Genomic DNA, 26,148 nt, shown 5'->3' on the forward strand with positions numbered 1-26,148 from the left:
GCTGTGTTTAGCCTAGCCACTTAATTACATGGTTTCCCCTTTTAAACAGTAATTTTAATAGTTTACTGTAGGGATGGCAAACTGTGGCCCACAAGCCACTTGCTTTTGTAAATAAAATTTGATAGAAACATAGTCCTTCACATTTGTTTAAGGACATGTCTGTAGTTTGGACTGTAGCAGCAGAATCGAGTGGTTGTGACAGAGACCACAAAGCCTGCAACATTTACCCTCTGTCCCTTCATAGGAAAAGCTTGCTGACCCCGATTTATAAAAAAAGTTTAGTTTGGCCCCGATTTAAAAAAACAAAACAAAACGAAAAACACTTCTAGTGAGCCACAGCAAGAATATCACCTACATTTTTAAAGGAATAATTATAAAATATTCACCTGGAAATCCATAATTATTTTGCATCAGGCAGAGGTCCTATGTGAAAATTAGACAAAATATTTATTTTTTATCTTGTAACATTTAGACAATTTTCCCTTTGGGGGCAGTTAAGATTATGGATTTGATTGAATTACTGAAGATGTGGCATTTTTGTACTGATGTCTTTTAGTTGTGTCTGAGACAGAAGTTTTACTGAAAGAGCTGGAGCAAATGCTCCAGCGGGCACTCGAGCCCTCGGCGGCCCCTGACGCGTCTGAGGAGGCGCGTGGAGAGATGGTAAGTGCAGCGGCACAGGTGGCCTGGTAAGCGTGCTCGGCCTCAACAGCGACTTCAGAGCCTTCCAATGGCAGAAACGGTTTCTGCATGTCCATTTGAACTATATGGAGAACTTCCTTTTTCCCTTCTGAAATTTGAGCCCTTGGTTATCCTGAAGTGAATAATAAATGAGTAGTCTGTGGGAAAGTCAGAATACATCTATCAGTCTTTGAAAAAAAATCTGTGAGTGGAGGAGCTCTTTGTATTTCAGATCTTTGAGGTTGGAGTGAAGGATGGAGGGGGGCTCATAGCAGCTGATGGGGTGCGGCAGCAGAGAGACCTGTCCACTGGTACCCCGCTTCACAGTCAGGAGAACGGGCCAGGCTAAGAGCAGCTTGCTAGGACATCTGCCTTGCTTGGTTCGGGCACAGGGACCACCTCTGTAGGACAGCCCTCATTATTAACACACTGGAGTTAGAATTTTCCGTTTGTTTTCTCCTTTTGGCTGCCTATGTTGGGCTGAGAAAGTCTGTGTGTGCTTACTTTATTCAGTATTTGTAGGTGACAACATAATTTTAAGTTGGTTGACAAACTGCTCAGCACATCAGCGCCATGTTCGTGCAAATAAAATGAGGGTCCTAGTCCAGGTCATTAATACAGAGCAGCAATGTGGTAGGTGTGAGAAGAATAAGTCATAAGGCAGACCCTTTTACAAGGCAGTACAGCTGTTCTCGAAATAGGGAAAAGAATGGCAGCAAGACTCCTGTATCCTTAAGGTTTCATTCATTCTTTCGTTCATTTGTGTAGATACGTACTGTGCCTGGAGTCGAGAGAGCACAGTGGTTAGGAGCCTGACTCTGGGATATCATATCAATGTCCCAATCCGAGCCCTGCCATTGAGGACTTGTGTAATTTGGCACGGTTGCTTATCACATGCCACAGAGGATTTTTCTAAATAAGGCAAACTGGGAAAAGTGCTTTGCATAGTTACCGACACCTAAAGTTAGCTGTTATTACAGATGAGAATTGGCAGTGGCGGTCACTGGAGAGAAAAAGGGCTGAGATTTCCTGACTTGATCTCATCTCCCACAGTCCCGCCTTGAGCAACGACCCATTCCCGAATCTGTCTCTTCTCAGATACTGAAAAAGGTGGATTTGTACATGGACAAGGTTGTTTACACTCTTTGGCAGACTGCGCAATTGCATGATTTCATTCAGGACTCCAACGAGAAAAAAGATGATTCATAAACACCTCCCTTACTGAGTTAGAAAGCAAAATATAGAAGATTTACAGTTAAAGAGATCAATACGCTAAAGGAAAATAAAATTAATGCTGAAAACTCTCACCAACTTGAAGAACATAGTTTTCTTAATTAGCACCAGCAATATCAACCTGTATTTGAGTTTGCGTGGGTTGTGAACGCCATTTTTCCAATTTGAGTTCCTTTTTGATAAGACTTGTTTTCTCTATCTAGATCTTACCTTCTGTACAACAAGATCTATAGACTGGTGACATATATATTATATACATGTAATTAATATACAAATTATTCTTTTCTAGCAAATGTGCACTTTGTTTGAGCACCATATGCTTTTGTGCAATGTGTTTTCAGTCTTTGCAGTTTGTCTTTTCAAAACTACAGCCAGGTTGATTTTTATAGAGATGTCCTGTAGCTTTTACAGCCACAGAATAGGCTTCTATTTTACCATTCTAACCAGTAACGTGATAGAACAGAAAATTACTTCTGATTTTTATTTCTTAAGGTAAAATACATAGTTTTAATATATCACCAGGCAGGAGCTTGCTTTTTGTTTTAGTTTCTTGTAATATTTTATGCTTTCAAAAGCCATTGAGGAATTGTAAAAATTAACCATTTTAACTTGCAGGCAGGCAGGTGAGTGCCTCCTGCAGACTGGTTCATAAGCCATTCTCCACACTGAGCTTTGTAAGTCTGGCATTCACACCAGGTTCAGTATTTAGGGCCTTGTTCACTTTTAAATGAGGAGAATAGCAATGAAACCAACTATCAAAGCTGGAACAATTTCCAGTTTAAAAGAAAAGAAATGATCACCTCAGGGGTTTCTTTCTTTTTCTTTTTCTTTTTTTTTTTTTCTTTTCTTTTTCTTGCTTTTTTTTTTTAAGTTAGTAGGGAAAATTAATATGGCTTCCAAAGTTAACACCACTTAAAACTGGAGCAGGAGAAAGTGGCCTCTTACAAGCTAACATCCCCAAAAGAGCCACCTGATAATTTTAAGGTTCTGAGCATGTTTATTCTCTGAGCAGGTATTGTTTGAGCTCTTTTCAAAGTTGTAAATTTGATGGTATTTTCATCCTTCATTTCATGTATGAGGGTTCAGGATGATTACTCTCAATCATTTATACCAATGGGTGAGAGTAGCAACATAAAAAAAAAAAATCTTACCCACGTGAATCATCAAAATTCTTTTCTATTTTTCGCTGAAATGTTTTATGAGATTATTTTCCTTAGTAAAGTCACCTTCCTAATTACACTCATCTTTAGCTAATATTAACACTGGTTGTCATGCCCCAGCTTTGCAAGCCGTGAGAGGGAATTAATATCAGATTTTTATAAAATCCACCTGAATTAGATAAGCCATATATAAGTAAGATGATAAGACAGAGTTTAGTGAATAATTACTTGTATTTAAAGGTACATGTTTTGATATGTGAAAATACTTGTAGAAATTATTTTTTTTCTTAATTTCATGGAAGTTCACTCTACCTTTAATGAACCTTGAAGTTAAAAATTTTGCATGTTTTTTATGGGTGCTTGCATTGTTTTTCTAGTGTCCCTTCCTACTGAGCTAGAGCAAACGATTGCTATTTGTAAGTAATGCAGAGGCTTATGAGAAGATAGCCAGAGAATGTGTGACTTAAACAGTTTTAAGTTGTATTCCCTATAATAATAATTATAAAAATAAATATAGAAGACTCATGGAATGAAACTGATCATGTTTCCCCAAAGCTTAATATTAAAACTAAGTATGTATAAAGTTGGGGAAAGTGGTAGGGCCTGAATAATCGGTTCTTCTTAACACATTACTATACGTTCTCCTCTGCATGGGGATCGTTATTTGCCCACCAGCACAACAGAACGCTTTGTGTAACTGCTGTGGCTCGTGGAGTTACTGACTACACGTTTTGTTCAAATAATTAAGCCTGGTCTTCCAGTAAATTTCATATAGTTCTGATGAATTGTATGGTTATTTTTGCAGTTATCTAAATGCAGCCCTGAAGTTCCTGCAGGCAGTCCATTTGAAAACTACTATGAAGAGGACTATCTTGTAATTGATGGGATAAAATTAAAAGCTGGAGAATGTATTGAAAATATAACTAACAAATTTAAAGAAATAGATGCTCTAATGTCTGAATTTTAAGGTATTATCAATATTTTCAAAAGTTAATTATAAAAACACTTACATGTTTATATTTTCCCGAAGTCAAAAACTTGAAAATAGGGAAATAGGTATGTTATACCAAAGCTGATATTTATAATAACTTTCTATTTTATACTGTGAGAATAGCCATTGTTTTGAGAACCAATCAAATGGTACTTAAGTTAGTGTTAAAAATTTAGGATTTAAGAAGCCCTGATATTTGTATTTGTAGATTTTTTTTCTTGTTTGCTTTAATGTTAAAATGGTTTATAAACTTACTGCACAAACACATGCTTTACAACGATTATTTAGGCCCTTTATTCAAATGCGGCTATTTAGATGGCTGTCAAGGCGATTATAATTCGTACAGATAATTTAAGTGTAGTAGAGACAGGAGAATGTGTATTGATAGTGGAATTAAGCTACTAGAAAATAAAAGGAAATAATAAAAAACTATTGTATAATAGAGTTGGCGCTTTTCTCAGAGGTGTCAGTTGCCTTATATTGCCTTATGTTGCCTGATATATAATCATTTCCACCACGATTCCCAAAACTGATTAACAGAGTCTAGTGGGAGGTGGAGAGGCTGTGGAAGATCAGAATCCTGAATGCTTCCCCATTGAATCAGTATCTCTGAAGGCGAGGATGGGAAAATGTGGTGAAAAATATAAAAAGATAAATTAAGCATATTCTCATTTAAAAAAATTCCATAAACAATATAGGAAGGCAAAAAGTATACCATGCAATACCACTCCCTTAACATCTCCCCTCCAAGCCCATCCTGTAGGGATCCCCATGACCCGTTTTGTTGAGGGTCCTTCTATGTTCTTTTTTTTTTTTTTAATCATTTTTATTTTGTTATATTGGTCACCATACAATACATCCCCAGTTTTTGATGCAATGTTCCATGATTCATTATTTGCATATAACACCCAGTGCACCATGCAATATGTGCCCTCCTTAATATCCATCACCGGCCTATCCCAATCCCCCACCCCCCTGACCACATGTTTTTATTTAAAAATTTATTGTGGAGTAGAACATTGCTTGTTTTCAGTATATTGAATAACCTTTGAGATGTTTGTGAAGAGACACTTGCTTATGATGCACAATATATTTAAGAGCTTTTGGTTTTGCAATTTTTCTGATCAGGCTTCTTATATCTATTTTGAGACAGGTGTAGGAATGTATTTGCTGGTTTTGTGATGATTTCATTGGGGTTGGTATTATTTGTTAGCATTGGTGTTAGGGGTTGCTAAGGTTAGGGTTAGGAGTCTCCCTGTCCTCTTCTACACAGAGCCCATTCTCCTTCAGTAACCAGAGTGATATTTTCGGAACATAACCTTTGGTCCTCTCTGTGGTCTGCTCCCCTCCTGCCCATCCTCTCCAGCCACACCTCTCCCACCATGGCCTGCCTCTCTGTGGGCCACCCAGGGGTGTGATTGTCCCACATGTGCCTCAGGCCTGAGTCCAAGCCTTTGCATTCACTGTGCCCTCTGCCAGGAGCACTTTTCTCTCCCCATGCTTCTGTCTGGCTTGTTTCCCCAATGGCTGGGCCCCGAATTGCCCCGTGATGACCTAACTCATGTCTGCTGGTTGAATGTGCTTGTCCCTTATTTATTTATTTATTTATTTATTTATTTATTTATTTATTTTATGTTTTTTTATTATATTATGTTAGTCACCATACAGTACATCCCTGGTTTCTGATGTACAGTTCGATGATTCATTAGTTGCGTATAACACCCAGTGCACCATGCAATACTTGCCCTCCTTACTACCCATCACCAGTCTATCCCATTCCCCCACTCCCCTCCCCTCTGAAGCCCTCAGTTTGTTTCTCAGAGTCCATAGTCTCTCATGCTTCATGAAGACTAATGCACATCCTTCTCTAGTGCCCACAGCTGCTCGCTTTCCATACCTACCTCTCTCCTGGGAGCACAGGGTCGGAGAAAGGGCATTGCACGCACCTGGAAACAAAACCAAAGCTCGAAGAGAGAAGAAAGAGCAATACAGCATCTTGGCCCTATTGCTTGTTGAATTAGCCAGAGTGACCGTGTGTTGGTGTGAAGGTTGTCACAGCAGAAGAGCAGTTCTGTGTATCCAGGCTAAGGTGTTTATGACTGCAGGGGCCAAGTGAAGAGTGTTAGTGGAATCCCTTTTACCTTTCTGCAAGACCACACCAGCAGCACAGAGAATGGCGTGAGCAGAAGTAACACTGGGGCCAGGGGGCCTGTTAGGAGGCTGTTTGGGGAATTCAGTTGCGAGATGATGAGAGCCTGAATATGGTGCTATATGAAGCAAGCGGAAGGCTTCCACCTACATTAGTATCAATGGATTATTAGGATTTAGAGATTGGATATAAGGATGCAATGGTAGGGGGAGGTAGGAACAACTCCTGGGTTCTTGGTATTCACAATGCTGTTCACTGAAAGTCAGCATACGTACAGATTGGGGCACCTGGGTGGCTCGGTTAAGTGTCTGACTTCAGCTCAGGTCATGATATGAGGGTCCTGGGATTGAGCCCCACACTGGGCTCCGTGCTCAGTGGGGAGTCTGCTTCTCCCTCTCCCTCTGCCCCTACCCCCCTCGTGTACACACTCTTTTTTCTGTCTCAAATAAATAAATAAAAATCTTTAAAAAATGAATACATGCATGTTAGAAATGGGGGGGGGGGGCAGATACCAAATTTGGGCCAAACTGTGTGAGTTCAGCGAAGTTCCAAACCATTCATGCTTTGACAGAGCTGACCTTTCAGAGCCACTCCACGAACCAGAGTGACGATGAATAGTCTCTCAATACATCATATTTACTTCTCAGTGGTATAAACAGTGGAAATTAAGGCTTCCTCCTTTTCCTCCAACAGAATTTACTCCATAGCATTTCAGAAAAACTTTTCCTTTTTCCCTTGTCACTATGATTTTATATTCACAGCCTACAAATGTCTCAAGAAATAATAGATCCCATTTTCCTATTACTTCTTAGAATCAACTATAAAATGACTACAATTGTATTTGAAGGACTTCACCCACAATTCAAGTGTTTGATATAAGCCCCCATGTAGTAGACTAATTAGATCACTTGCAGCCAATTCCTCTTGGTGGAACAGCCAGTGCTCATCAAAGTCAGATTCTATAGGTAAGATAGAAATTTCTAGACTGAATTCATCTCTGCCATGTTCTAAGTTGTAGAAGGCTGGAATTTCCACTGAAGTCTTTGTGCACTTGAGCAGTTCAGAATGGTTCTGAGAACAAACATTTGGGTTGGCTCTGTCTGCAGAGGAAACTTCAGTCTCCTTCCAAGAAGAGGCTCTTGGGGGAAAGGCCTCTTCTAAGAAGAGGACAGAGGGGAGCCTCTGTCCATGTGAGAATATAGACTTTGAAATTTCCAGATAGAATGTGTTCAGGAAAACGGATGAAGGGGCAGTCAACTAACATCTCTATCCTCAAGGCTGAGAACCATGCCTGTCTGGCAAACCCTTCCTACTGGTAAATACCCCAGGTTTCGGGGCAGGCAGACCTGATAACATACACAGGGCATGGCAGTGGGACTGTGGGGACACAATGCCTGCCTTCAGGTCCCGGTGCTACCATCTAGTCCTTGGGAGACCTGAGGCAAGTTATTTAACTTCTCTGAGCCTAGGCCTTTTTCCACAGAAGTTGCTGTGAAAGAAAACATATTAATATATATATATAAAATGCATAGAAAAATCAACACATAGAAAACTATGCAAATTATGACCACAGTTGTCTCAAAGCTTCTCTTTTGACGGCCCATGCCTGTTTCTTCTAGGCCTACTGAACTAACATGCTTCTTTCAGCAGAGCCTGAGGTGACAACCCTGCTTCTGGGGCACTGGGACCAAGGACTTATATGTGATTATGCTGACTCCTAGGACAGGCCTAGAGGTGGACAGTACCTTACTTTTACAGCTAGAGCCTCTTGCTAGGCCCAAAGGAGGACATCATCAGGAAATTGTATCAGCCCGTCAAGGGAGATTAAATTCTAAGTACATTAGTCATACCACATTTGATATGGGAGGTATACGGCAATATGTCAGGACCTTCTGCCCAAACATTTGGGTTGGAGTAAGAGCCCCTCTTTGTCTAGTTCGAAGCGTGGCTGACTGATCCTCTTTGGAATGATGGGCCAAACCCACCTAGCATACAGCCTCCATAAACCTATAGAGGGCTGGGTCCACTGGCAGCTGAGTCCCCCGTTAGATCTAGACTATGGAGAGTTACGCACCAAAGCCAGCTCCGTTGCCCTCTATTCCAGGAAGTTCTGGTGCATTTGCCCTACGCCTAAAGCTGAATTTATGCAGGGATTCCCAGTGGTCAGAAACTTCGCTCTATCTCTAGTGGAGACAGGCAATACACTTTTGATAGGTTGGTCTCCTGTTGCCACCAGTGGGATGAAGAGGGGAGTGCACCCGTATACACGCACAAGTCTGTAGGGTGCACACCCTTGAACTCACTGGTTCTGCAGTAGAGGGTGATGAGCCGCACACAGTTACATTCACTAATACATCCACTAATAGACCTAAGCACTATCATAAACTTTATAAATCAGCGAAGGAAAAAATTGACGGTTAGCTCTAAAAGGAGGAAACTTGGGGCCCCTGGGTGGCTCAGTTGGTTAAGCGTCCTGCCTTTGTCTCAGGTCATGGTCTCAGGGTCCTGAGATCAAGCCCTGAGTGGGCCTCCCTGCTCAGCGGGGGGGCCTGCTTCTCCCTGCCGGTCCCCCTGTTTATACTCTCTCTCAAAAAAAAAAAATCTTTAAAAAATTTTTAAAAGGAGGAACCTTTTATTCATGAACCTAAAGTGATCTGTGTCATGCTGTTGATGGAACCAAACCATTCTATCATCTAATACTCTATGAAATAGCTGGTATTCCATGATCCACCATTTATGGGGCTAACAAGTGGTATAGTTCTGTTCCAGATACTTCCAGACCAGTAGAATTTGCACCTGTGGGCCTTCCAAGGGACAAAGGTAAGATTTTGAAAATCCGGAATAGAAATATCCAAATCCTGCTCTATTATTTCTTCTCTCTCTATGGTTCCAAGAAGAGATCTAAACATAGTATGATTAAAAAATTCTAGGTTCTGGGGCGCCTGGGTGGCACAGCGGTTAGGTGTCTGCCTTCGGCTCAGGGCGTGATCCCGGCGTTATGGGATCGAGCCCCACATCAGGCTCCTCTGCTATGAGTCTGCTTCTTCCTCTCCCACTCCCCCTGCTTGTGTTCCCTCTCTCACTGCTGTCTCTATCTCTGTCAAATAAATAAATAAATCTTTAAAAAAATTTAAAAAAAAATTCTAGGTTCTTCTTTAGAGCTAAGCCAGATCTTGCTATCACTCAGTAGAGTTCTAGCAGAGTTGTTTTGTACAGATCAATTTGAACTTAAGGTCCAAGTGGGACATTCTGTGTACACAAATCTAAATATTAGGATTTTTCCACCCACTGATTTGTTGCATGGTATAAGTACACAGAGCAGTAAGCAGCGTAATCAAATGAAAGGGCGGGGGAGAGAGAAGAAACTTGTTTTCCAAGAAAAATTTTGAAAGAAATGAGTTGTTTGCTTTTTAAAAAATGCATATAGGAAAATACTACAAGAAAGGAGATATGCTCAGAACCAAATAAAACACAGTTTGCAAGCAGCCCAGAAGTTGTTGGCTTAAAAAATAAAACTGTTTCTAATCTTCAGCCTCTCCAGCCAGAAAAAGATTCTTGAATTTAGATATGGCCTGGGGACAAAGATCAAGTCTAGGGTCTGGTGGTTGAATGGTAGATAGCAGGAGAGACAAAGACCAAATCTAGGTGGCTTGCAGGAAACCGTGGCCTCAGGGTAAAGACCTAATCAGGGGTGTGGCTAATAACTTCACAAACTATTAAGAAGTGACTTTTAAAACTCCTATAAAGCTTAAAGGTATAGTACTACTGCCACCTAATGTGCCCAAAGTGCTAGTAATTAAATCGGGAGAGAAAAGCCTGTCTTGAAAAAAACTGTGGCTTTGACGCATAGAATGGACCGGACTCTACGTAGGAAACCCACTAAGTTATAGAAAAAAATGACTCTGCCTAAGTACTACCAGCCTGAGCTAAAAGAGAGTGCAACTGACGGGGAAAAAGACTTCTGAGCCCCCAGCTGCTTTTTTTTTTTTTTTAAGATTTATTTATTTGAGAGAACCGGCACAAATTGGGGGTGGGGGGGCGGTGCAGAGGGAAAGGGAGAAGCAGACTCCCTGCTGAGCAGGGAGCCCTACACAGGGCTCAATCCCACCATCCCGAGATCCCAAGATCCTGAGATCATGACCTGAGCTGAAGGCAGATGCTTAACTGACTGAGCCACCCAGGCGCCCCAGGCCCCCAGTTTTCTACAGGTAGGAAATAGGCTGGGAAAACTAATTAGCCATCAAAAAAATGTGTAAGTTTCAATGTCCCCTTCAGAAGCAAATGAGGAAGATGATGGAAAAGGATGTGTAGAGGACGGAGGTAGGGGCTGCAGAGAGCAATGGGCCAAAGATCTTCCTCCAGGCTCACTGGCCTCCACCCCACCCCTAGCTTGCCTTCCCTTCCCTGGAAACAGAACCAAGGCCTTATTAAGAAACATATCCTACTCCCTTGGCAGGGAAACTTGGCTAATTTGCCTAGCGGGATTTCAGAATTGCTAAGGAACAGGTTTCCTCCTTGAGAATGAGGTGTTCACTGTGATTCTCCTGTCTCCTATCCCTGTTGGACCATTGCATATTGTGTGAGTGCGAAGAGGGGATGGGCCAGTGATTTGTCTTCTTAGTTTGTAGGTCTAGTTGACACCTGCATCAGATGTAGATCGTGAAGTTTTAAATGTTGAGCCTGATGCCATGATTGGGTGAGACTTCTGGGTGGACAGTAGTCAACCGAGTTGCTGATCCAAGTTCTTGTGTCTTCCTGCACTGCATCATTATCACGGCTCTGTCTCAGGCAGAGTGTAGCTCCCTGCCCTGTGACTTTGGTCTGGGTGTCTTGCTTTGATCAATGAAATAGAGCTGAAGTGATGGCGCCAACTTACAGTCAAGGACTCAAGAGGCTTTGGGTGTTTCTCCTTTACCTCTTGTTCCTCTGCCATTGCCTTGAAAAGAACATGCCCCGGGTGAGCCCTCTAGTTCAGGAAGGATGAAAGGCCAGGGAGAAGACCCAGACCCAGAGGCCTGCAGAATGAAAGAGAGCTGCCCCAGCTAATCTGTAGATCCAGAAGAGAATAAAGCATTTTGTCTTTAGCCACTGCATTTTGGGGTGTTTGTTACACAGCATTCTTGTGGCAAGAGTTAACTGATAAACCTGATGTCTTAGTTCCAGCAACAGCTTCACGGATCAGCTCTGCTGGCAGCTCTCCAGCTGTATCTGGCCCGTGGGATGTTTTCTTCTTAGGGTGGAGCTACTATCAAAATAGCCTTGCCTCCTGGGTTGGCCCAGAGTGCTGGCCCAAGGCCTTGTGCCCAGTGACACTCCCAGCCTTTTCTGGATTGGGCCCAGGTGGGCTCCTCCACGGGGAAGGCTTAGCCCATTCCCTGCCCAGCTCACAGTGGTGAGTTTTATTATAAATTGCCTCAGATTGCTTTATCATGGAGGCAGCATATGGAGAGATATTGTAAGGAAATAGGATACCAACACCACCAACATACCACTAAGGGTTCGGAAGAGTGGGTCACTTCTTCCTTTCAAGTATTTTCAGACTCTAGAGTAATTACAGAAGGTGGAGACATGCCCATAACGGTGGAATGTCTCATCTGGCAAAGAAGAGTATGCATATATTTCCATCTCATTTCTGTTCCTCGAGTCTTCCTTAGCCCTTTGGTATGGTATCATAGGATTTTAAGTTGCAAAATGTAGTTTTGAGTCCAGATTTTATTAACTTGTCTAAGTCACATGACCAATAAATGGAAAGGCCAGTATTTGAGTACATTTCTGTCTGTTGCAGGTCCCATGCCCTTGATTACTGTCCCTACTGTTTCATAATCTGGTTAGTGGGTGGGTGGTGGAAGGAGCATCTAGTTTCCTCATAGGTGAAATGGGGACGGAACTATCCAAACAAAAGCATTGTCGTGAGGAATAAATGAGCTATTTTATGTGAAAGTGCTTTGTAAATCAACTTTATTTTCTATTTATTCTTTCTGATGGAAACTGAGTATGTGTTTAAGTACATTGCAACTAATAATTACTGGGATAAAATGTAATTACACATTTGAAACGACCACTTTTGTGTTACTCTAGCTACGGCTCATCAATATCAGAGTTCCTTTTCTTCTCTTTTTTAAAATTAATCTTTGGAAACCATCGCAAGCAGCATGTGACCTTCTCTCTGATGGGTGTGTTAACAGCAATGTCTATCTTTTAAGGGACATCTCACTGTTGAATTTTAGCTATGGCTTTAAATCACCTGGCTTTCATCACAGACATTCAGTTAAAAAGAAAAGGCGAAGAAAGTCTGAATACTGATGTGTAGCGGCAGGATTCTGTGGCATTTTGGATCTGTTGCCGGAAATATGGATTCCTTTCATAGGGAACCTGGGTTGTGTTCAGCGCACCCTCCTCCAACTTGGAATTTCGGCCCTGGCTCCAAAGATCTTTTGAAAGACAGGAAGCTCATCAAAATATTTGATCAGAATTATTGTCTATTTTAGCAGTGATGCTTGCTTATGATGACATACAACTACATCACGTAGGTTTAAAGTTGTGTAAAACAACCCTTGTGCAATTTGCAGAGGGAAAGGAGCAGGCAGGAGAGAGCTATGAATGTGGCCCTGCCCCTCTCTTCTGGAGCCCACCGTCTAGTGATGGAAGAATATACAAATATATAGGTGGTCCACAAAACAGAAAGTGCATTTGAAGATCGAATGTATGAAAGCTGAAGGGGGTTCTCTTTCTAGATAGCTGAGAGTCACTAATTACAAAATCCCTTAATACAATTCCTTTGGTCTCTGGTGCCCCTGCCAGAAGTGAGAAACCACCCTACAGAGTCTGACGTCTACCGACAGCTTTCACCCTTGGCTGCCAACAGAATAGCTATTCGTGGAGGGAGTTAAGCTCCCCGCTCAAGCTCCTCCGTTGGTTCCTCTCGGATTGCAGAGAGGGCCAATATCCATGACACATGCAAACCCCTAAGGTCTTGACCTAAGGGGGCTCAGTACCTTTACCAAGACAGCTGGATAAGACCCAGGTCCTCCATCTGATCACCACCATTTACCCTCTCCACGTCCTGTTCAGTTGCCTGGCTGCCATCCATTGCCCCCCGTTCCTCCGTAACCTCTCTAACTTCCCCTGCTACTGTGATGAAGCCAAAATGTAGGAGGCACGGGAGGGGAGGTTGGCAAGGCACTCTCCTCTCGGATGGTAGTTCTAAAGGAGCCAGCAAGCTCTCGGAGCCCCTTCACTGCGGAGGGGGCGGCACTGTGCTTCTTCGGGTAAATGGCGGCTGCCTGTAGTCTCTTCCTCTCCCGCGGACTCCTGGTCTCCTCTCTCAGCAGCAACTGCTCTCACGCAGCGCCAGAGCTGGAAACTACCTGATCTATGAAAGTCTGACTTCTTCCAAGCAAACGAGGGTTAGGGTGTGGATATATGGCAAATGTGTGAAGCACAGATTATTTGGAAATTGGGGGGCGGCAACAGTATGAGGCGTTATGAGGTCATGTGTGAGGTGGTACTTAAGTATTGGGGAAGAGATGTGAAAGGAGAGGAGAGTGAGATTAATTCTGACTACAGAAACAGCTTCATGGAGGCATTTTCTTCCTTCCTTCCTTCAGTACTCCAATGTGCCGGGTTTCGTATTAGGCATGAGTAACACAACAGTGAACAAGACACACATGATCTCCAACCCCATGGAACTGACTCTGACTTTGGGCAAGCTGCTTTAGCCTCCCTGTGCCTCACTTTCTTTATCTGAAAATTGGGATGATGGTGATGATGATAATAGTAATAACAATACTAATCTCCCAGAGTGGTTGAACAGAATAAAATGAGGTAAAATGGGGGAAGGCACCTAGCAAAGTCCCTGGCACATTGGATGTTGTGTGAGTATCACTGCTATTTTTGTAGTCTAGCTGGGAGGAGAGACCTGTGAAGCAAAGCCAGAATTTGAAGGTAGAAGAGTGGGCTGGCTGGAGACCGAGAGAGTCCTAGGATGATCAAAGCACAGAGGGGAGCAAAGCAGGAACAGCAGATACTCAGATACCCGAGTAAGCAGAGCACAGGGGAGGGAGGGTGTGATGGGAAGAATATTGGGAATGAAGGCTGGACCAGGCAGCTTGGGCTTTGCTCCAAGAAAGTCTTACATATCACACCAAAGGGGCCACCCTTCGTTCAGCAGGAGAGCCAAGTAATGAACGGCGAGGACCAGCGGCATCTCCAAGAGCCAACACCCAAGGGTGCCAGGCGCTGCGACTGGCTTGGAATCAGACCATGGCGCGATTTGCATGCACAGAGCGGGCAGCGGGCAGACACTACTACGGCAGCCGGTGCCCCCTGTCTGAGGAAATCCGTGCCCTGATGTTAGCTCAGATTGTCAGTTTCCACGGCGAGGGCCCTAGGTTTGCCAGCGGGCAGCCGGGGACTGGAGGTGAGGTGTCTCGGCGAAGTCTTATTAAACTCTCAGCTGCCTGGGAATAATGCAGCACAGCCGCAGAGTTTTAAATGGCAAAGGGTCTCTGGCTGTCAGAAAGGTTACAGGTACTTTCATTTGTCCTCCATGAAAGCTTAATATCATTTTCTTCTGTTCAAGTCAACTTATAGACCTCCTTACTTCAAGTTCATCGGGCAGCTGGAGCAGACTTTTTGATTTTACTGTGCTTTCAGAATCGTGTTGGAGAAGAGCTAATGCATTTTTAACCAACTTCAGCGATTTGAAGCTCTTTGGTGCTGTAGCGTTTTAATACGATTGTTGCTAACTCTCTGAGAGCAGTGTCTGTGTCAAGAGAAATTCCCATTATCGCAGCGTGAGCTCCCGGAGGTAGGGGCTCCGTGCCCTTCCGCTTGTGACCCGCCCAGACCATGGCATGGTGCCTTGCACGAGTTAGAGCACCTGTTCTATTTTGATATTAGTTTTAAACTTTCTGCCAGTCTCGCCTGTTCAAAAATGTTTTCTGATAAGCTCTATACTCAAACACCTTTGGACTGAATCTCAGGTGGTCATTGCTTTTTGTTTTCCCCCAGTTCCCCAAACCCTGACAAGCTCTAGCTCTATCCGTTACCGATTGCTACAATGACGCAGGGTAGCGGACGACCGTGAAATGCCAGGGGCAAACAACAAAGCACATTTTTTTCGTGTGGCAAGCTGCAAGGTGCAGCCGACTTGGCTACCCTCAGGTGATCTCACTTGTGCGTCTGTGGTCAGCTGCCGGTCTACTTGGGTGCGGCTCCTGTGTTGATCGTGCTAGGCTTATTTATCTGTCGGGGACCAGCTAGCAGTCAGATGATCTAGGGCAGTCTCAGATGGGGAAATGGGGCAGCTCAGCCCTGCTTCATGCATCACCTGTCATCTTCCAATGTGCCAGCCCAGGCACGTTCTCCCGCCAGAGGGACAAGAGTAAGAGTAAGAGAAAATTCCAGTAAGAAAATGCAAATCACCTTACAATTCTGCCAACTACAGATAAATCATTGTTGACATTTAAAAATTTCTACAACCTTATTTCCAAGTAAATATGTACTCTTCAATGCACATGAAACAATTACATCATTATTTCCACTGCTTTTTTTCTCAACGATATATTGTGAACGTATTTCATTGTCGTTAGGTGGTGTTCTACAACATGAAATTTTAATGAGTGCTTAGTATCTCATTGTATTTTTACTCATACAGTGAAATACTCCCTTGATGGACATTTAATTGGTTTCTGCATTTCCAATTATACAGTTATAAACCACTCTGCCATGAACATCCTTATCATTCCATCATTGTGTACCTTAATTTTTTTTCAAGTCTTTCCTAGAAGAGGAATTGAGAAGTCAGATTGTCTACACAGTTGTAAGACTTTTTATGGCTATCATTTATTATCGTCCATTGGAGGTGTATGAGTTTCTCTGCTAGACTGGGGTTTGGTTTCTACTTGGATTTTGTGTTACTTAAAGCAGTGCATTGGGTTAATCTCTGTCTTAAGGAACATTGACTAAATGACTATGAGATGGTAGATTTTTTCCCTAATTCCTTAGAGAGGGATGAAAATTAGCATTAACATAGGCCACAGACTCAGGCTGAAAAGTGACTGAGATAAGAATGATAAATCAGGTGATGGGCAGGAGAAAATGTTAAAAGAAACAACGGTCACTTGATTTAGACATTAAATGTCCTTTCAGTCAATTGCTGACATGACAAATACTAGTGGAGAGTCATTGGACTGGAAAAAGCTTTGTGGACTAATAAGTTTAAAAATCTAGGAAGTTACATTCCAGTTTGGGCAAGAGTGGGGAAGTTGAGGTACTTGAGAGAATAACATCAGTTTCTACTGATTTCTTTTATTGAGGTAGTCATGTGGCTTTCCCTGGTGTATTATAATCATGATCGGTGAATATTTGATATTAGATTACTTAGCTATTTCTAAAAATCCACGCTTCTTATATTAAATTGAAATCACTTATAATGAGAGCATGAAGACTTCTATTTTCTGTCGACATGTGTGATTATTTTGTGTATTTGTAATTTTTGTTTTTAGTGCCCAGAGAAAAACTGGCTTTGGATGATAGTTCTTGCCCTCCTGCACAAAGTATTTAAATTCATTCAAAAGCAGTATTGCTCCAAAATTTTTACCTTCCACACTATGGACTCTGAGTACCTCTTTCTCGGGGTCTGGGCTTTAGTCATAATCCCTGGACCAAGCACAGAAAGCAAGGTGCTTAATAAATACTGTTTATAAATGTTCAAACAGGCTTGCCCAAATGAGGATTACATTTGCCATCTGACTTGGCCTTTCTAAGTATGTATTCTCAAACGAGCTTCTCAAAACTGAACCTTGGACGTGTTTATCATGTAGTACTTAATTACACATGGGCATGTGTGCTTCGTTGTTTTCCATGTGTGGGAGCCAGTCTCCACGATGATCCTTACCTGGTATCCATACCCTTGCGTGGCCCCCTTCCACACTGAACTGAGCTCACTTGGGTCACCACGAAAATATCTCAAACATGACACATTCTGACCTCTGAGGCTGGATCCTAAGAGACATTGTGACTTCCACTTTACTCTCTTTTGGGATCCCTCATCTGGAAGAATCCAGCTGCACATCATGAGGACACTCAAGCAGAGGTCCACGTGGTGGGACTGAAGCCTTCCGCCAACACCAGCACTAACCTGACAGCCACGTGAGGGAGCTCTTCTGGAAGTGATCCTCCAGCACCAGTCAAGCCTTCAGATGACCACAGCCCAGTATCTCGACTGCAACCTCCTGAGACACTCTGAGCCAGGATGACCCAGCGGAGCACTCCTCAGTTCCTGACCCACAGAAACTGCGTGTGATAATAGATGTTCATTGTTTTAAGTTACTAATGTTTTGGGATAATTCGTTACACAGCAACAGATAGCTGATATATGATGTGTGGACGGACAGGCTCTTCTCACCAAACAGATTATAAGCATCTTAAAAAGAAGAATCATATCTTTCATTTCTTGCAGTGACTCGCATTGTATTGAGATATTAGTCAAAATAAATGATGTTAATGCTTCACAGTAACCTTCTAGTCTAATCAACAAATATTTAATGCCCACCAGATACTCTTCTAGGAGCTAAGGAAAGCAGTAAACAAAAGGAACACAGTAAATGCTAGTAGATAAGACATAGAGAAATTAAAAAAAAAATCGATATGGACCAGGTCAGTGAAGATATGAAGCTAAGAAGAAAAATTGAAGATGGGGATGTTATTTTATATGTTTGATACAGGGTGTCAGGAAAGCTATCTCTGATAAGACATTGAAGCAGAGAACTATGCACGTGTCTGGGAAGGAGCATCCCAGGCAGAGGAAACCTCAAGTTCAAAGGCCATGAGACTGGAAGAATGTAGCACATTCTGTAAGACCCACATGGCTAAGGCTGAGTTCACCATTTGTTGCAGATTTCACTAGTTAGCTCATTGTGTTTCTCACCAGTCCAACCACACATTTAAATCTCTCTCAGTGGCGTGGACTTCTCTTTCTCTTGTTTTCTGAATTTGAACTGGGCACTGGATATTGCTGTACTTTAAGCAGACCTATTTATGTAAATGAATCATTATATAAACATGAACATGGCTAATGAGTCAAAATAGGCTAATTTTTGTAGCTGGAATGAAGAATTAGAAAATTCACTGATTGCAATCTTCCTTTCATTACTTCTGCCACTTGAAGCTTTCTGACTTCATTAAAGCCATTAGTGCCCACCAATAAATTACATAGCTTTTGTAGTAACGCAAATATGTGTGAATGTTTCTGACATTGCAGGAAATAATCAGGCTCGATCAATATATGTTTATCAAGACATTAGGTCTCAAATCGATGAGTAATTAGCTCTCCCAACAGAAGAACAAATAAAACTCTGTTTCCTAAATGTTCCTGTCATTCTATGCTGTGAATTTCACCTCTTTTCCCTCTCTTGCTGGAAGAAACACATGTCACAGTGAATCGAATGATCACTGACTAATGAGTTCTGCTTTGATTACAACATGTTGGCGATCATAAATAAGTGAAATTGTGTTTGTATTTCATAGACATCTGAATTTTTTTAATCTTGCATTTCACCTCAGATAAACAAGTTTATCTTTACTTTAATAGGGAAACACCCCTCTGAAAGACATAATGCAGAACTTAACCCTTCATTTAACATTTTAAATTATCACGTAAACAAGAGCTCCTACGTGTTCTCCTATGGCAGCAGTGTTCACTCGATAGAAAACTGACTGATTTTCTTTCTTGCTTGCTTTCTTTTATAAACATAATCTTGGCAAATTAATGGATTATTTTATTTGTGTTTTAATTCTGAAGAGCAGATTTCATAGAGAGGGAGACATAGGGGAACGCAGGGAGTAGGGTACCAAGAAAGAATGAGAGAGGAAGCCAGAAAGAGATCTAGAAACAGAGATGCAGACAGAATCCTGTAGTGCACACACACAACAGGCGTGTGTGTGCGTGCATGCGTGTGTGTGGGTGTGAAGGGGGCAGAGAATAGAGCGATTGCCACTGAGATATAACTAGAAAGGCAAAAGGGCAACTATTTAAAGATAGGATTTGTTTGTGGGAGGGAAAAAGAGGATGTTACTTAAAGGAAAAAGATTAGTACTAAAAAAAATAATTATGTGTTTTTCTTCTTAAATAAAAATAAGTGGCTATTCAAGTTGCGAGGCAAAATATTAGAAATAACTAAAAGGAAATGCACCTAATAAATAGTTTACCCAGAAACCTACTACTGTACATTTTTAGCAAAGCAAATTAATTTAAAATACTTGAGGACCAAGCATGTGTAGTATCATTTATAATGAATTTTTTTTTCTGAGCTCTAAACGTGTTTACTGTATCACATAGGTTATGAAAACGAGTTCTTTAAATCTCTAGAGAATTTTTTTATTAGCCTAGTCGTGCACAGGCAAAGTATTTTTTAAAAATATTTCTTTGGTGCATATTTAATTATATGAAGTGTTTAAAACATAGAGACACTTGAATATGGTAATGATTTACCAAAAACATTAACTTTAGTGGAAAGCAAGCAAGTGAATTTTAAGAGGAAAGAAGTATTAAGCTTTCTTACAAATGATTTGTTATGAACTGTAATGCCAACGACTTTATAAATTTGGCATAAATGTAAACATGCTGAAATCTATTCACGTTAAATGCACAGTCCTTAAAGACATTTGATTTAAGAATATTAAAACAAATTTTTTGTATTGACAGAACCTCAAGAATTTGGTTCTCTAAGTAGCAAGTACTTTAAATATTTATTCTCCAGAGAAATGATTTCTCTAACCAGTAGTTTCAAGAGAATTCAAGAGTGATTTTATTGAAGAGAAAATTTTCAACAATTCTTTAACCATTTTAAGTAACAAAATAGGACAACAAACAAACAAACAAAACAAAACAAAGCAGCAAATCCTCATAAATATTTTCCTCCAAGGACTCCTTTCTTTTGGAAACTACATTTCAAAGGAAACTTAATCTGTGTGTTCCTGATTCATTTATACACCTCAGAGCCATTTCAAATACCAACACATCTTATGAACCTTTTTATAAGGCTTTTCAGAGATATTTTTATTTGAACGAGAAAGTCATGTTGTGCTGGCAGTAAATGGAGCTTGGGTGCGGGAGAAAACGTTAGCTTGGAGCCCACAGAGTTCAAGTGACTCCAGACAAGGTGAAAGCTATTCTTCCAGTCTCAGATGAGATTGAAATAAAGAATAGAAACGTTCGCTGTGTGACAGCATTCGTGAGCCAAAGATTTTTACAAGAAATAAGAAGTTCTCTTGAAACCATTACCTGGCTAAAGCTCAAAACGAATTCTACAGAAAGTAGGCTAAGTTGGAGTTTCTTGAATTTGCTTGGTGTGCATTTTAATACTTCTTTTAATTTAAAGACAAATGTTGAAGAATACATTTTTGAAGCTTGTGTATTTGTATTGCTGGGTGTCTCAGTTGGGGTTTCCCCCAGAATCGGACAAGATTTGGGCTCAGTGGTTTCTTTGGAACAGATAACACTGGGCAGTAGGAAGATGGGGAAGTGACACAGGGAAGGGAAGGGGCCACTGAAGGTGTGCTACTAACAGGTTACCCTTGGGGGCCACTGGAGCTCAGTCCTGCTGGGTCCTGCTGGAGCTCAGTCCTCCTGAGGCATTGGACACACACCCCAGAGCTATCCCTGGGAAGGGGCAGGTAGGGTGGAAGCTGGGGTATTTACAACCAGTTCCCACTGGCCATTGGTTAAGGGCTGCTCATAGAGGATGGTAATTCCCACGCTTCTGGTCTGCTGTGCACACTGGAATGGACTAAGCTGATCAGGATTACACGGGGCCAAGGTGGTGCGGGACGCACAGACAACATCTACTACTCGACACACGTTCTGTTTCGTTTCAGAGTAACCACCGTAGGAAGATTTTGGTGGAGAATCAAGAAAAGTTTTAGCTAAGTGAGTTTGTCAATTGAATGCTTTTTTCAGGCGAAAGAAAATTCGTGATTGATGTAAATGACAATTTGAAGGCCTTAATTATCTAAAGTTTAAAAACCAGACTCAATGTGTATTTGCTTTGACACTCCACTTTCCTTTACGTGAATGACGATCGCTAACTTTGTTAAACGCTTGTCATATGCCTGGCCCTGTGCTATGGGCGTAAGCTTATAATAAAGCATTTGATCCTCACAACCACTCTAGGAAGTGGGCGCTGCTATTGTCTGTGTTTTACAGATGAGAAGACGGCCACACACAAGGTTCTGTAACTTGCCCGACCTTGCAGCGGAACAGGGGTTCCAATTCCGTCCGGCTCCAGAGCGGTGGTCTTCAGCACGCCCCATACCGTGTTGCTAGATAATCTAGGGTACACGGTTCTCCCATTCTGTCTTCTCTCACTATTCGAAGCCATGTGATTCCTAACCATACTAATGCTGGCGACTAGAGATGGACACAGACCCGGTACGCCCTGCCCCCTCGACCTCGCAAGTGGTGGCTTTGGAGTTGGCGCTCTGCAGCCATCTGCAGAGCTCATCAGGGCTGGTGGCTCATTGTTGCCTAAAATGCAAGTGCCCACACTGCTTACTTCTCATCTGCGGACGGGCTTTCCCAGCGACCTCTGGGCCTGTCCATGGGCTAACATGGCGCATCAGTGCCCTTTCCCTCTCATCTCAGGGAGGAGCCTTATGAGGAAGTGATTTTTGGAACATGTATTCTTTCTGTACCCTGACCTTCACCATGTTTTCAGTCCTTTAGAACTCCTGGTTATCTGGAAGTCAGACGAAACTTAAAAAAATAAACGTAGAGGGTCAGCTGGCTGGCTCAGTCAGTAGAGCGTGCGACTCTTGATCTCAGGGTTGCGAGTTCGAGCCTCACGTTGGGTATAGAGAGGCTTAAAAAGAAAATCTTTAAAAGAAATAAGTAATAAAGTTATACAACAGAAAACACCTTTGGAGCCAAATAAAGGCTGAACATGTGAGTGTTTCAAAACATGCGAAATCGCACACACACACACCAGATTACAAAATTGTGGATGAGGTCACCTCTTCATTGTCCCTTAGCATGAGTGAAACTAAACACTGGGCTCATCTGCACATAGTGCATGATTCAGATTTGTCTCGTATGATACTTCATGAACAGAAATTGTTTAACAAGTTGGTTCGCATGTCTTTGTCTAAAATATCACTCCTTATAGCATATTTATTCATATGTTTTTAAGTGAAAAATTGTTATATGTCCCTAAAACGGAGATAGGTTACAGAGAAGCCATTATAAGAAAAGTGGCATAGCTTTCCAAGAGTTACTGACTTAAGTGAGGTGAGTCTATGCATTTGCTTTCCAGTTGCTAGGAGGATAAATAAAAATCTGGCATGAAGGGACCTCCATTTATCATGCAATTTTTTTAAAGTGCACTTTTTTTCTGGGGCACTTTTCAATTGTTTGCCTTTTTTTTTTTTTTAAACACTAAGTCCTTCTTTAAATTAACAGTCAAAATTTCTTTTGGTCTCAAATGCATTATTGCAAACAAACTAAGTTAAAGTGTGAATGCAGGGAATTCAAAGTGGGAAATATTTATTCTTATAAAAAAGGAAAATGTGCTTTTTTAAAGTGGCCAAGAGGTCGAACTTAATTTTGTATTCTAAAAAGAGAATAAAGTGATTCCCCGAAATGACAGAGTGGTGAGTTTTACCCCAAGCTCCAGAAAAGCTGTTTTTCAAATATTATTTCAAGTCCTTATAATACAATGTAGGGAGAAATAAAGAGGTAAACACAAACAGACCCTGTTCTGGAAGGAAAAATCATCCTGGTTATTAAATTCTTGAAAAGAGTAAACAAAAATGGTATCGCTTTTCCCCAGGACTTTATGAGAGTAGTTTACTTGGATTTTAAAGGTTGTGACAAGGCTTTCAAATGAAGCCCGTGACAGGCTCATATCTACACAAGCCACGTGAAGCATCCAGAGGACACTGAGCAGCTGCCCTTCTGGGTACAAAGGACCAGGTCCCAACTTGTCCAAGGAAATAACCTTTTATAAGAGGGCATGCGTGCCCAGTGGTCACATTTTGCCGCAATACGTTGGTGATGAACGTCAATTCTGTGCTGAGGGGGAAAACTGAGTTGTGAAAAATTCCAGAAATAAATGGACAGGCAGCAGAGATAAAGGCAGTGTTTTGTTCTTAATATCATCTACCTTTCTTGATTGCTGACATTGTATTTGGAACTGAGTGAGATGTTTAATAATCAGCAGTGCAAGGAGATACAGGTTTGAGGAGGAATCACGCACAGTGCTTGACCTGGGAAGAGGCCCAGCTGTGGCAGACAATTTGAGAAAGGTTTTCTGGCCCCTGAACACAGAAAATGATGTTCTATGAGATTATACTGTATCCTCTCCAGCTATTCGTCCCTCTTGGGAATCTGGAACTGGAAACAGAGAAGCAGAAATTAGGAGCTGCAGCAGATTAATGGAAAGTGTTTGCAAAAAGGTCCATAAACTTGAATAGTGGGGCTCCAGGATCTGCCTAATTCTTGTTGTATGAGTTAGCTATTGCTAGGTAACAAATTATCCCCAAACTGAGTGGCTTACAACAATGATCATTTGTTAGTGTGATGCACACATTTATGAGTTGTCTGAGCTGCATTTGGGTTCACTCATGCATCGTGGTGTTGGCTGCGGGCTCTGATTTTGATTGGGACAACTCTATTCCATTTCTCTTACCCACTCACGGGGCAGAGAACTAGCTCAGGCTTGTTCTTCTCATGGCACAAGCACAAGAGAATGAGCGGAATCACGGAATTTCTTTGAAGAGTAGGCTTGGAATTTGCACACTGTTATTTCCATCTCACTCAATTTGTCCCAAATAAGTTATGTGGCTGAGCAGAGATGTGAAGGTAGGGAGATAGATTCTGCCTCTTTAGTGAGAGGAATGACGAGTTCATGTGACACATGGAGGAGCAACAATTCTCCTGTAATCCAGGACATCCCAAAGCATATGCTCCGGGTTCAGTGTTTATTCAAATCCTGAAACCTCTCCTTTAACTCCATCCAAGTCCCTGCCGGTTATCTTCCTTGGGGAAGTCCATCCCCCAGGACATTCCAACAATGTTGCTTATTTCCATTTCCAGATCAGGCACCTCCTTGTATCACCATGTCCTTAAACTCAGAGAAGTGGTTTGTTGTGCTGGGACATTTTATTTGGTGGTAGCTTCCCCAGGGCTGAAGATTACAGTGCAATATGCTTGATCAGGGCTAGCTTTACCTGTCTAGAGGAAGAGGGACCTTTTTATGATTGACATACAGGTGTCACATAAGACATAATTAGCCTTGGCTTACTTCATTCTTCTTTGGTGATAATCCTAATGCTGGGTGGTTTTCTTCCAAATTAGTGCAAGCTATAGATGCCTTGTGGTTCCCCAACTCTCCTTCTATTTTGGTGCAAGCCTGTTTTCCTTTAGAATGTTAACTCCACTTATTTCATAAGTGCTACTTGAATTTGAGCATACTAATATATTTTGTTTTCAATTTTACTGTCCATCTCTAGCTGAGACTGACTCTGGTTACTTGTATGCAAAAGGATCTTAGCTAATACCCTAGCCTAAGAAATAGTGCAAAGAAGCACCAGGATTGCTTAATCAACATGGCAGCTCTATCTGCAAAAGTTTAAAAAAAAAAATGCCCAAGTAGTCTTGGCTGTATTAGCAGCATCAGGCAATTACGGAATCTGCTGCAATAAATGGTCAAGGTTATGGCACCCATAAAGTTTAATTTGCATTCTGAATATTACGATGTGTTCACTGAGAATGCAAAGCAGGCTCTGCAGGATGTGAGCAGCTAAATTACAGTGCATTTCAGGATTTCTTTGGTTCACGCAAAGGCAAGAGGGAATGACTTGCTGGTGTGTGGCTGGCCTCAACCTTCGCCTCCTTCAGCAGGACATAGAGAGCATTGAAGCAGATGGTCCTCGTGGGCTACCCTTGGAGTAGACGGAATCACCAGATGGTCTGATGTAAATTGTGACGAGGTGGCACTGCAGCCAATCGGATTATCTGGGTCATTCTGGGGATTAATGGAGATCGCCAGAAGATTGATTAGGTTGCCATGATCAGAACCTGCTGGTAGGAGGATGAAAATGATTTAGCCAATTGCACCAAATGTGTTATTCCAAGACACCCGGTGAGAAGCTGAGCTGGCATTGTGCAGAGACTCTGAAACCAGACGAGGATCTCATTGCTGGAGACCTAAAACATAGAGGAAATCATATTTCCAGGTCAACGAAATGTACAGGAATCACACTTTTGCAGGGGAAATAGCCCAAAACACTTTCACACGGCTTCCTCATGCTCACCTATCATGCATATGTCAGTGGGCAAGGAGGGGAGGCCAGGGCTCTGACTTATGTTAATAAACTTCTCTGCTTGATTGCATAAATCTCCTACGCTTCTTTTCCCCATTCCTGGGCATCTCCCACATGTCAAGGTTTACAATGAACCAATGTAGGAGCAACCTGTTGAAACTTGCATTTGTACAAGTAGGGGTTTCCTTCCAGTCTGTTTGCCTGTACCACATCACGACCACTAGCATGATGGCCTCAGACTTAGAAAATCAAAGAGAGGGGCGCCTGGGTGGCTCAGTTGTTAAGCGTCTGCCTTCGGCTCAGGGTGTGATCCCAGGGTCCTGGGGTCGAGCCCCACATCAGGCTCCTCTGCTGGGAGCCTGCTTCTTCCTCTTCCACTCCCCCTGCTTGTGTTCCCTCTTTCACTGGCTGTCTCTCTCTCTCTGTCAAATAAATAAATAAAATCTTTAAAAAAAATCAAAGGGAATTTTTTTTCGATGAAAAGAGGTGGAATTTAGGACACCAGGAGAGTACGAGAGAAAGAGCGAAAGGCTGGCCAGTTTCACCACCCTTTATTCCCTAAAAATGCAGTGCCAAGCCAACCAGACCTAATCCCAAAAGACACTGACATG

At 42.0% G+C, this 26,148-nt stretch overlaps 1 protein-coding gene across 4 annotated transcripts in view; it reads left to right on the plus strand.

The window, feature by feature from the left end:
* Positions 1–25,605, plus strand: part of ZCWPW2 (zinc finger CW-type and PWWP domain containing 2) — a 148,612-nt gene extending 123,007 nt beyond the window's left edge. For 2 of the 4 annotated variants that reach the window (XM_048216061.2, XM_048216060.2), the window contains exons 9-10: positions 557–663; positions 16,723–25,605. In XM_048216061.2, the coding sequence (XP_048072018.1) occupies positions 557–663; positions 16,723–16,923 (308 nt within the window). In that variant the 3' untranslated portion in view covers positions 16,924–25,605. Of the gene's footprint in view, positions 1–556; positions 664–3,879; positions 6,675–16,722 lie in introns of those variants that run through there. The other 2 variants (XM_026496868.4, XM_057316114.1) reach the window with 2 other exon arrangements.
* Positions 25,606–26,148: the final 543 nt, after the last annotated feature.

Source organism: Ursus arctos, unplaced genomic scaffold (genome assembly GCF_023065955.2).
Source record: "Ursus arctos isolate Adak ecotype North America unplaced genomic scaffold, UrsArc2.0 scaffold_20, whole genome shotgun sequence".
NCBI lineage: Eukaryota > Metazoa > Chordata > Mammalia > Carnivora > Ursidae > Ursus > Ursus arctos.